At 46.4% G+C, this 13,106-nt stretch overlaps 1 protein-coding gene across 1 annotated transcript in view; it reads left to right on the top strand.

Annotated features, from left to right (window-relative positions):
- LOC113405359 (F-box only protein 10-like) overlaps positions 1-5,794 on the top strand; it is a 58,043-nt gene extending 52,249 nt beyond the window's left edge. The window contains exons 10-11 of the mRNA XM_026646509.2: positions 2,976-3,157; positions 4,539-5,794. Coding sequence (XP_026502294.1) covers positions 2,976-3,157; positions 4,539-4,716 — 360 coding nt within the window. The 3' untranslated portion in view covers positions 4,717-5,794. The remainder of the gene's footprint in view (positions 1-2,975; positions 3,158-4,538) is intronic.
- Positions 5,795-13,106: the final 7,312 nt, after the last annotated feature.

A 13,106-nucleotide genomic window follows, 5' to 3' on the forward strand; every position in this document is an offset into this window, starting at 1 on the left:
AATCTCTCCTCCTATGGAAGCTGTTCCATACCCCTAATCATTTTTGTTGCCCTTTTCTGTACCTTTTCCTATTCTAATATATCTTTTTTGGAAATGGGGTGACCAGAATTGCACACAGTATTCAAAGTGTGGGCGTACCATGGATTTATATAGTGACATTATGATATTTTCTGTCTGTCTTATTGATTCCCAACATTCTGTTCGTGTTTTTGACTGCCGCTGCACATTGAGTGGATGTTTTCAGAGAACTATCCACAGTGACTCCAAGATCTCTTCCTTGAGTGGTAACAGCTAATTTAGACCCCATCATTTTAGATGTATAGTTGGGATTATACTTTCCAATGTGCATTACTTATCAGCATTGAATTTCATCTGCCATTTTGTTGCCCATTCACCCAGTTTTGTGAGATCCCTTTGTAACTCGTCGCAGTCTGCTTTGGACTTAACTATCTTGCGTAGTTTTGTATCATCTGCAAATTTTGCCACCTCATTGTTCACTCCCTTTTCCAGATCATTTATGAATATGTTGAATAGGACCGGACCCAATACAGATGCTTGGGGGACCCCACTATTTACCTCTCTCCATTCTGTAAACTGACCATTTATTCCTACCCCTTTGTTTCCTATCTTTTAACCAGTTACTGATCCATGAGAGGATCTTCCCTCTGATCCCAGGACTTTTTACTTTGCTTAAGAGCCTTTGGTGAGGGACCTTGTCAAAGGCTTTCTGAAAGTCCAAGTACACTGTATCCCCTGGATCACCCTTGTACAGAAGTTTGTTGACCCACTTACAAATGTTAATAGAGTGGTGAGGCATGAATGATTTCCCTTTATAAAAAACAAGTTGATTCTTCCCCTATAAATCATGTTCATCTATCCACTAGGCCACACTTCTGATTAATAGCACATTTGTCACTCCAATGTTGATTTTTATTTGACTTTTCATACACTGTTGATCTGACTTTTCCCAGCGTAGGTAGCTCTGTGATTATTCCTTGTATGTGGATAGACAATTGTGTCTTCCATGTGGAACCTATTTGCCAAAAAGAGAGCAAAACGGAGACAGCCAGAGACTGCGGTAGTCCCCTTGACTACAGTGGTCTCACTTTGCTTGTCTTTCTCCTACCCCACCTGCTTTATTGAGTTAGTTGCTCCACTGCCATTGTTGTATCTAACCCAACGGTAGCCAAAATCCCGCCCAAAAGCCAAGTGCAGCCCAAGGAGTTCTGCAATATGGTCAACAGTTGCTTTCATGTTTAGTGTATTGGTGTGTCTAATGGGGACTACAGATCCTAGTATGCATTGCTCCATGTCCGCCTGAACAACCAAGCTACTTGGAGCAAAAGGGAGCATTGCACCTTGAGACCTCCAGAACCTGCAGGCTGCACCACTGCATTAAAAGCAGGAGTTGCTGCAGTTTGCAGCAAACTAGATGCAGCCATCCCACTCCTCGTGAGTTGTCAGTGTTACCCTAAGGGTAAAAGTCACCTTTGTTCTAGTCTTTGATGGGGTGAAGCCACAGTAAGGTGCAATAGTAGTCTGTTGCAATAATCTTCACTGAAAAGGCCCAGAGAATTAACACGCAGAGAGCTCTGAGGTTACGCTATAGAGATGGGTGCTCTCTCCTCCGTTCTGTTCATGAACCACAAACTCCTTCTGAAAAACATTCTGATCAGGGAACTGTTGTCATCTGGGCCTAACACTAAACTAGACCTATGGAAACCCTAATCACACTGCTCCCCGGGTGCAAATACCCCTGAGGGATTGAGGGAGAATTCAAATTGTCACGGGCCCCAGGGAACACTGATTGAAGCCCGGGCTACGCTAGTTGCTGTTGTTGTTTCTCATGCAGACTCTAGCAAGGATCTGTTCTCTGTCCCAAGAGTCGCGTGAGAAGAAGTAAACAGTTTGCACTGTCCCTGGTGGCTCTGCCCAGGATAACAAGGACGATAGAGATTGGGACTGCTGCCCATGGGAGACGTTCAGCGGTGAGGGGATCCTAATTCTCACTCAGAGATTCCAGGGCCAGAAGGGATCATCTAGTCTGACCTCCTGCATAACACAGGCCAGGGAACTTCCCCACAATAATTCCCACAGCGGATCTTTTAGAAACACATACACTCTTGATTTATAAATTGTCACTGATGGAGACTCCACCACGACCCGTGGTAAATTTCTAGCAGAGAAAAGATCTCACACGATCCAATGGCTGAAAGTAGCAGCTAGACAAATTCAGACTGGAAATAAGGCTTAAATGTTTAACAGCGAGAGTAATTAACCATTGGAACAACCAAGCCTCTGGGTCGCTGGATCTCTGGGTGTTTTAAGCCTCTGGAGCCTGAATGGAGGGTGGTCACTTCCCAATCTTAGGGTCCCACGGCACACTTCTTTCTGAGACCTGTAACCCGCAGTCCAGCTGCCTAGACCCATCGGCCACAGCGCTGACCTTCAGCCAACACCATATTTAAACACACCCTCGCCCAGAACTCCGTCCCCAGGTGTGAGCCTTCTGGATTACAAGGACACCTTAATAAAATAGAATTAACAGCCTTCTGAACATGACTCCTTCAAAGTTCTGTGACCACATGAGAAACCATCCTGGAACTCTGTAACCTCCCCAGCCCATCTCTCTCTGGTCCAGGCTGGCCTAAACATTGCCCCTTTGCTTAACTGTACTGGTCCTAGTTGGACATTTATCCCGCAGTTCATCAGTGTATTTAAGTCCATTCTTAAATCTGTGTCTAGTCAGCAAAGCATTTAGGTATGTGGTTACCGTTGAGCATGTGCTTTGCTGAATCAGGGCCCTAGGCTTTAAGATCTTTGGGGTTTTGTTTGTATTGATGACAGGTAAATAGATATACTAAAGTACCATGTACAACTGCAGCACTTTATTTGATTAGATCATGGAAAAGGCCACGTGGCCCAGTATTCTTGCCAGGTTCTGGTTGTGCCATGTTGGGATATTTTCCCCCCAGGTAACCAAGAACAGGATCCAGTCCTTCTGGGATTATGGGATTGTTATGCTTGACCAAACCAAAGGCCTGGTGCAGGAAAACCTGATTTTTCAAGGGAGGTCCAAGAAGACCATTTTGCAGCAGGTGTCGAATGCAGAAGATTGTATTGTGCAGAACAACAAACTCCTCACCTTCAAGAGCAAGTAAGCCCTTTGTGCTGCTCTTTAATGAGTCCCTTGGCCTAGAATAGCCCTTCTCAAAATGTGGGCAGTGACCCCTAGGAGAGGCCACAAGCTGGGGGCTTCAGGCCATGAGCCTGCTCCGCTTTCCTCACCCTCTTCTTCATTTGGGGCAGGTTTGCTCAGCTGCTCCAGGCACCGGCTCCTGCAGGGCCAAGCTCTCTGAGGACCTGTGCAAAGGAGCCTGGGCTTCTGGAGACAGAGGCTGGAAGCATCTTACTTCTGACCCTGGGAAAACCAGGCTCCCCACTGGGGAGAAGCAAGAGGCTTGATGCACCTTTTCTAATGCCGGCTCCCCGAATGCTCTTCCATTGGCTCTCTCCTAGCAGCCTTGTTCTCATATGTGGGGGTGGCCTCCTTTTCCCTGAACAGGGCCCATTGATTTCACCTGGCCTTTGAAGGGAGGTTGGAGGAGAGAGGAACAGGCTGATGTACTGGAGTGCACACCCCCGTTCCCCTGGTGGCGGGCGGCCCGTGAAACACCTACAGACAGACTAGTATTCCACTCTGAGCTGCTGCCTGTTAGAAGAGCTGATCTGAGTGGATTGTGCTTCTGAATTTGTTCCTGTAAAATCACCGGCAGTGCACTCAGAGCCTGGGGCTGTTGCTTTCCATTGTTCTCAGTCAGACGAAAATCAGCACCACTCTTTGGTGGACGGGAAGGCAGGCGATTCTTGAGTGGGTTGGGTGTATGTGTACAGTTCCAGGCCTGCACCCTTAGTGCATTCCTCTCGAGACCTAAATCAGCCATGACTACTGAACCCCCAACAGCTTTTATTTTATCCCAAAACAAACCTGTTCTTCCACATAATAAGTTTAGCAGGGTTTCTTTATACAGATTCCAGACGTACACTTTCCCTCCGCCGCTCTCTTTCCCTGACCCACCACATCCCCAAGACCTGCACTGCGCTCACATGGAGAAGGTGGTTGAAAAACAGGGAACAAAATCACACAAATGTGTTTGGATACCCCCACCCCCATCCCCACCCCCCTTTTTTCTCATCAAAATTTGACATTTCATTGAAATTCCAAAATTTCACACACATTGTCCTGCTTGAGAGTTGGAACAAAGTGTGTGTGTGTGTGTGTGTGTGTGTGAGAGAGAGAGAGAGAGAGAGAAGGGAGGGGAGATTTTCATAAATGTAATCAATTTACTTTCCCATGTTTTCTTTTGCATTGAAATGCCAAATTCCGACAATGATTTTCTTTGAAGTTTCCCAATTCCAAAAACATCAATCAGCTCTCAAGTCATTCCATTGGTGTCATTCCATTGGCTGAGAATGAAGCTCCTCCCCCTCCCCAATTGCTAATGGCTGCTTGTGGGGTGTTTTTTCTCTTTCTCCAGGTCTGACGTTGCATGGACCCTGGAGAACCCTCCAGCACGACCTCACATCGAAGGATCCAGCCGAGGAACCTCCACGGCAACGAACAGTCAGAAAGTTACCACCATGTCGACCAGGATAGCTGCACGGATGGACGGAGGCTGTCACAACAACGGGAGCATCTTCTGCACTATTCTTTGACTCCCGTGTGAGTTTCTTCACCTTTCTCTTAGGCTGGTGCCACTGCAGAGACCAAGCTGGGAAGGGTCTCCTGTGCCCATTGGTTGCAAGAAGCTTTCAATGCGGGCTCTTTGTTTTAATCCCCCCTTCTTTTACCACTTTGGGATATTGCCACTCCCGAAACATGTTACACACTAAATCAACAGTGGCAGGAGCACATTGCCATCTGCTTTTTGTTTCTTATTTGAGCCATTTGACCAATCTTATAGCAATTGCCAAGTAAATCAGTCGCCTTGGACAGACCACAATAATGCCAGTGTCTAGCCAGTTAGTGGCCTAGAAAAGGAACTGGGAATGAATTTTACTTTCCTGCCAGGAACTGGAACTGTTTCAGCTCAGAGGAAAGGCACAGTCTTTGCTTGTTGCAGTGGCAAAATGAAAGGAGCATTGCAGTTGCATGAAGCTATAGACTGGCAGGGCAAAAAACTAAACAGCAACAAAAACACCACTCAAAGTTCAGTCACAAGCAGGCAGAATGTCATGATGACTTAAAGAGGGCAAAAAATACTCCATAGTGGCTTGTTGGCAGCCACCTGTACAGGGAAAAGTATGTAAAGAGTGCAGGATTTTAGAAGCTGATAATATGTCCTGTGTAATCTGGTTTATCTCCAGGAAATAATTGCTCGTAGCAATTCTGGCTTGCAGTGTAAGATTTGCTGCTGCACTTGTGATGCTCAAATGTCCAGACCTCCTCGAAGTCCTAGTGTTGGAGACAATGCGTTGAGGCCCAGTCTGCACTGGAGCTAAAATGGTCTTGAACAATGAGGACCAAATAGTAAAGTCAGGTTTCACACTGCAACATTTAAATGCTAGGAGTTCATCTCCCCTCGCAAATTCATCCTTCCCTGACAACGGTCACCAGCGATTGGGCTTCCTGACCCAATGCCGTGACCAGGATGAGAGACAAACATTCAAGAACGCTTTAAGTGGCAGGAGTGAAACTTTTCAAGCAGTGGGTCAGTGTCCTGCTGTAGACAGACCCCGCAGTGCTTTTGCAAGGATGAACTAGGTACTGGGAAAAAGAACAGGAGTACTTGTGGCACCTTAGAGACTAACAGATTTATTAGAGCATAAGCTTTCGTGGGCTACAACCCACTTCTTCGGATGCATATAGAGTGAAACATATATTGAGGAGATATATATACACACATACAGAGAGCATGAACAGGTGGGAGTTGTCTTACCAACTCTGAGAGGCCAATTAAGTAAGAGAAAAAAAAAAAACTTTTGAAGTGATAATCAAGACAACTCAGTACAGACAGTTTGATAAGAAGCAAGTGTGAAAATACTTACAAGGGGAGATAGATTCAATGTTTGTAATGGCTCAGCCATTCCCAATCTTTATTTAATCCTGAGTTGATTGTGTCTAGTTTGCATATCAATTCCAGCTCAGCAGTCTCTCGTTGGAGTCTGTTTTTGAAGTTTTTCTGTTTTAAGATAGCCACCCGCAGGTCTGTCATAGAATGGCCAGACAGGTTAAAGTGTTCTCCCACTGGTTTTTGAGTATTATGATTCCTGATGTCAGATTTGTGTCCATTAATTCTTTTGCGTAGAGACTGTCCGGTTTGGCCAATGTACATGGCAGAGGGGCATTGCTGGCACATGATGGCATATATCACATTGGTAGATGTGCAGGTGAACGAGCCCCTGATGGTATGGCTGATGTGATTAGGCCCTATGATGATGTCACTTGAATAGATATGTGGACAGAGTTGGCATCGGGCTTTGTTACAAGGATAGGTTCCTGAGTCAGTGTTTTTGTTCAGTGATGTGTGGTTGCTGGTGAGTATTTGCTTTAGGTTGGGGGGTTGTCTGTAAGCGAGGACAGGTCTGTCTCCCAAGATCTGTGAGAGTAAAGGATCATCTTTCAGGATAGGTTGTAGATCTCTAATGATGCGCTGTAGAGGTTTTAGTTGGGGGCTGAAGGTGACAGCTAGTGGTGTTCTGTTATTTTCTTTGTTGGGCCTGTCTTGTAGGAGGTGACTTCTGGGTACTCGTCTGGCTCTGTCAATCTGTTTTTTCACTTCAGCAGGTGGGTATTGTAGTTTTAAGAATGCTTGATAGAGATCTTGTAGGTGCTTGTCTCTATCTGAGGGATTGGAGCAAATGCGGTTATATCTTAGAGCTTGGCTATAGACAATGGATTGTGTGGTGTGTCCTGGATGGAAGCTGGAGGCATGTAGGTAAGTGTAGCGGTCAGTAGGTTTCCGGTATAGGGTGGTATTTATGTGACCATCGCTTATTAGCACAGTAGTGTCCAGGAAATGGACCGCTTGTGTGGATTGATCTAGGCTGAGGTTGATGGTGGGATGGAAATTATTGAAATCATGGTGGAATTCCTCAAGGGCTTCTTTTCCATAGGTCCAGATGATGAAGATGTCATCAATGTAGTGCAAGTAGAGTAGGGGCGTTAGGGGACGAGAGCTAAGGAAGCGTTGTTCTAAGTCAGCCATAAAAATGTTGGCATACTGTGGGGCCATGTGGGTACCCATAGCAGTGCCGCTGACTTGAAGGTATATATTGTCCCCAAATGTGAAATAGTTGTGGGTGAGGACAAAGTCACAGAGTTCAGCCACCAGGTCAGCTGTGACATTATCGGGGATACTGTTCCTGACGGCTTGTAGTCCATCTTTGTGTGGAATATTGGTGTAGAGGGCTTCTACCTCCATAGTGGCCAGGATGGTGTTTTCTGGAAGATCACCGATGGATTGTAGTTTCCTCAGGAAGTCAGTGGTGTCTCGAAGATAGCTAGGAGTGCTGGTAGCGTAGGGTCTGAGGAGAGAGTCCACATAACTAGACAAGCCTGATGTTAGGGTGCCAATGCCTGAGATGATGGGGCGTCCAGGATTTCCAGGTTTATGGATCTTGGGTAGCAAATAGAATGTCCCTGGTCGGGGTTCTAGGCATGTGTCTGTACAGATTTGTTCCTGTGTTTTGTCAGGGAGTTTTTTTAGCAGATGGTGTAGTTTCTTTAGGTAATCCTCAGTGGGATCAGAGGATAATGGCCTGTAGAATGTGGTGTTAGAGAGCTGTCTAGCAGCCTCTTGGTCATATTCCAATTTATTCATGATGACGACAGCACCTCCTTTGTCAGCCTTTTTGATAATGATGTCAGGGTTGTTTCTGAGGCTGTAAATGGCATTGTGTTCAGCATGGCTGAGGTTATGGGGCAAGTGATGTTGCTTTTCCACAATTTCAGCCTTTGCACGTTGACGGAAGCAATCTATGTAGAAATCCAGTCTGTTGTTTCGACCGTCCGGAGGAGTCCACGCAGAATCCTTTTTTTTTTTTTATATGCAATTGATATGCAAACTAGACACAATCAACTCAGGATTAAATAAAGATTGGGAATGGCTGAGCCATTACAAACATTGAATCTATCTCCCCTTGTAAGTATTTTCACACTTGCTTCTTATCAAACTGTCTGTACTGAGTTATCTTGATTATCACTTCAAAAGTTTTTTTTTTTTCTCTTACTTAATTGGCCCCTCAGAGTTGGTAAGACAACTCCCACCTGTTCATGCTCTCTGTATGTGTGTGTATATATATCTCCTCAATATATGTTTCACTCTATATGCATCCGATGAAGTGGGCTGTAGCCCACGAAAGCTTATGCTCTAATAAATTTGTTAGTCTCTAAGGTGCCACAAGTACTCCTGTTCTTTTTGCGGATACAGACTAACACGGCTGCTACTCTGAAACCTGTCGTTATGCTAGGTACTGGGAGTTCAGCTGTGCAGGCAAGTGTGAAAGTCACAATGTGCTGCACCACTTAGTGACTATAGCATGAGAAATCGAGACAACTCCAAAACATTTTCTGCTGCTGAACCTTGGAGGTGAGTAAGAAATATGCAAAGGGCTCTTCTTTGCCCCTGATCCCGTGTGCAAACGGGGCTCGCCTGCCTGATATACAGTTGTCCCATCTGTGCTTTTGAGGTATAGCATTGTGACTCCTCCAGGCCCAGCAAGGCACCTATCTAGGGCTGGTACAGTTTGGCAATAATGGAAGCTGAAGCTTTTTCTGCCTTCTGCAGGATGTTGGAATTACAGGGCAAAGGAGGGTGTTGCTCTTTCACGTTTCAGCCTTTCTCACTTTGGGACAGAGCCTCAGTTAATCTCATTGACTTCAGTGGATTTATACCAGCTGGGGACCCTGATCTTTCTCTTCTTTTCAGGAAAGTTCTAGGCTGAATCTTCTCTATCCACTTCACATTGTCTGTGACACACATCCTGGTCCAGACCCCTTGCTGGTATAAATTGACATGACTCCACTGAAGAGCCATTGACTCCATTAAAGTGAAAGGAGCAATGCTGGTTTACACCAGCTGAGGATCTGGCCCCTTATGTGTTTTTTTTTTTTTTTTTTAAGAAAAACAATTGTTTTATGTGAAAACTTTTGTAATTAAAAACTGTATATGACAACAATAAAGTGCTATATTTTAAGGGGTTTTTTTAAACTGTTTTATTTTGCAAACATAAGGCAAACACTAGAATTTACAGGTTGTCACTGACATTTCTGAAGGGTTAAACTCCATGTGCATTTTATATAACAACCTGGTATATGGATCGTGCCAGCTCTTTTCCAGACCCAAAGTCCAGAGTTTGGTCAAGAGACCAGAGGCCTAGCAAACAGTGATCAGCTAAGAGAAAGCTGGGGTAAACAGATAATCTTGTTTTGCTAAAATAAGACTAGTCAGCAAATTGCCAGGTGTTGGAGCTAAGAACTAAATAATTGTGTCTTATTCAGAGTTGTAGATTGAACAAAGGATCCCTGTTCCTATTGTGTTACTTTCTTCTGTAGGGAGACGTTCTTCCCACAGATCCAGCCTTGAGTTTATGAAAAGTTGGCACATGTCAGTATAAGATATGGCATCCTCCCACCTCCCCTTCCAAGAGACCGATGCGTGACCTCTACACGGTGTGGATTTATGTCCTTCAATTTTCCAGACATAAGCGGATAAGGGCCCAAATGTTTAAACATGCCTTGTGATTTTGGGTGGACCTGAGCTGCCTTAAAAAGGACCTGATTTTCAGAAAGTGCTGAGCATTTGTCCTTTGAAAATCACATCCAATTAAGGCATCTCAGGTTGAGCACCCAAAAACAGTGTCCTGAAATCATTAGTTACTTTGGCAAATATAACCAGTGTTACTGACTACAGAGGTTCTCCATACCCACCCACATGCCACAAACAGAGGTACATGCACTCAAGAGAGCCACACGAGCTGCTTTTAAACAATAATATGAAAGTAGAGAAACGATTGACCAGAATCATTTAATACTTAACTTCCTCAGATCAGGTGCTTGCAGGCAGGGTCCCGTCAGCCTGCACCTGTGTGGCAAAGTTCATTTCACACAGATCAGGCTCCGAGGGGATTTTCTGAGCTGTAGTAACTTGGTCAGACTCTTCTGAAAACTTTTCTGATTTTTAACACCCTATTTAATTCTCAGGTTTAATTCACACATGAGGCCAGATCCTCAACTGGTGTCAATGGGATTAGCACCCCGGAGCGATCAGCCAGTCAGATCAGTGCTTGTGATAGTCAGGCATCGCAAGATCACGGGGCCAGATTTTCAAAGGTGTTTAGGAGCCTTAAGATCCCAGGGTGGGACTCTGACTCAGCGTTGCAACAGGTTATGTCTAGGTGCCCTGCTGCCTGGTGGAATCCACACCCCGAATGAGGCTTCCAGGTGCCCTGTACAAGGTCCGAGGAGAGCCAGGCACTTGAGAATGAGATCCACAGAATCCAGCACCCTAAGCCACCTAAACCAACCAGTCGGGAAGAGTGACGAGAGGGGTGTGGCCTAAGCCCAGCCCCTCCAAGGGCCAGAGGGAGTGCCCCCTTCAGTTCAGGATTCCCAGCCACGAACCCTCCCTGCAGCCAGGTCAGCTGTTTTTCAAGAAAAACTGAGAAGGGGGCGGGAGGGGGCAATGCTGCCTCTGTTTCCCCACTAGCCCAGTGATGAGGAGAAAGGCCTTGTCCTTGGCTCTCCTGTCTCATAGCTGAGGGCTATGACTACTGGGCTAGGGGATGTTTTTTCAGTGGGGCAGCGTTGTGTAAACACTTACATTCTGGCCTAATGAATATGTGGAGAGCTCAGTGATTAGGGCACTGACCTAGGCCAGAGCAGGCCATCTCAGGTGGTTAAGGCCTCACATGGAAGGTGAGGCCTTAACCACTGGGATAATGGGGGTGGGGGGTTGTATAGGGTACCTGGGCAGGTGGCAATGTGTAACTCTTAGTGGTGCTAGCCCACTGTGAACAGGGCCATTCAGCAGTGAAGCACACCTGTTGTCAGAAGGACCTGAAAAAAGGCTGCTGTCAATCACGGTGCCAAGCAGGTCAAGAGCTTAATTAAATCAGCACAAATTGCTGGAGTGTTAGGGCACTAGACACTGGAGCCAGGCAGGCTTTCAGAGCCTTATTCAGTATAAATCCAGCAATACATTTCCGATAGCAGTGTTGGTAATTGGTGGAGAAATGCATTTTGCAAAGAACAGCTGCTTTGGGCAGGCTGAGAAGTGGGTCTGGCAGGTTGTAATTTACAGATAACTGCCGCGTTCTAAATAACCAGGGAAACATAGTAATGACAGATTGCATAGGGGGCTGTCAGCCGGTGGAACAAAACACGGGTCAGCGTTGAGCAGCCGAACTGAACACATTTATTTTTGCCTGGACGTGAACAGACTCTGTAATGGGCAGGTGATGGCAGCGGCCACATTTGGGAGACCAGATTATTAGACCAGTGGTGAAGCTTGGTCTTCTGAAGATGTAGCTCCTGATAATCCCACACTAGAAACCGAACCCCCAACCCTACAGCGTGCTTTTACAAGGTGAAATTTTGGCATGTTTGCTCTGGCGGTAGGCATCATGTCGCACAGAAGTGCTACAGTACGTATTCTAGCAGGACACACGGATACATGCCTTGACCCCAATTCTCTTGCATTAGGGGCAAGGGGAGAGGGACAAACGTGCTTTAAGCCCCACCTTTGTGGCCCCATAGTCTGGGGCTGTGCAGGGCCCTGTCTGGCCCTTGGTGTCATTTAGAGTAGTTTCAGGGCTGCTCTAGCTTACACACTGCTTCCCGTGGCCCCTAGGCAGCTGTGAACGCTGACCCTCTGACCCCTTCCCAGCCCTGGCTCACTCTCGGTGCCAGCAGCAGGGAGTAGGGCTGGTGTACGGCCAGTTTTATGCTGGTGGAAAGGCCCCTGTGCAGGGTCTGTTCTCAGGGCCCTGTTTCTGACCCCCTGCTGGCACCAGAACAGCGTAACAGGGCCATAGTACAAGTGGGCACCAAGCCCATTCTCTGTAATAGCTCTGTGATATGCTGCCCTTCCCAGATCACCCGGACTGGTGCTCCTCGGCCCCGCTGCCCTGCCAACACCAATAACGAACAGGAAACCAAAATCCTTCCAGTTCCCAGCTTCTTTGACGGGGCTATGATCCAGGCCAGGGTCCCACCCCAGCTCTTCAGCCAAATTTTGCTCCTAGGAGGCTGCATTGAGAGTCACACGCGTAGAATGTCCCTTGACTGGGCTAAGCTGACACAGTCCAGGGGGAGATGCTTCAGTTATTTTGTGCTGGGCTCCAAATAACTCCTGCTATTTTGTTCTTAAGTGTCGCTGTCTCATTATCACCACACACCCCAGGTAGAGTAGTTAAGGGCGGCTAATTAACCACACCATCTTTAGACTAAAACCCTTCCAAATTTTCCCAATTAGATTTTCCACAGTAGCATTTACAGTCCTTCAATCAAAACCTCGGCCTTGATCAGCCCGTCTGTAATCTCTGTGGCATTAATTAGCAGCCTCTGCCCAGAAAGTTGGGTACGTTTTCTATCACTTTTAATGACTGACTGACTGCTCCCGGCACTTACCAGAGTGCGCAAAAGGCTCCATTGGATCCTGAGAGAGTTTCTTTGGGACCCTCAGAGGCCCGAGTCACTCCCTGAAGTGAATGCACAACAGAAAATAATAGGAATGTACTCTAGCTGTTAAACACTTCCTGCTTCCTCCAGCTTACACTGGCTTTCCTCCTTGGAGATGAGCTGCAACCTTTGCCAGGATCCCTCATCCTTGCTGAATAGAACGGGCTAAGATTTTCCAAAATAAGTGCCCCCCCATAATTACCTGGTGCCTAAGTCCATGTTATGCCTAAGGCCTGGGTCTACAATCCATGGAAACCAATGGGAGTCTTTCCTTTGACTCCAATAGGCTTTGAATCAGGTCCTTAATGAGTTCCCCATTGAACTGAATAGGAGCTGCTGGGGGCTCTGCGCTTCTGAACATAAGAACAGCCCTACTGGGTCAGACCAAAGGTCCATCTAGCCCAGTATCCTGTCTTCCAACAGT

This window comes from Terrapene carolina, unplaced genomic scaffold (assembly GCF_002925995.2).
Source record: "Terrapene carolina triunguis isolate 2854851 unplaced genomic scaffold, T_m_triunguis-2.0 Scaffold35098, whole genome shotgun sequence".
Lineage (NCBI taxonomy): Eukaryota > Metazoa > Chordata > Testudines > Emydidae > Terrapene > Terrapene triunguis.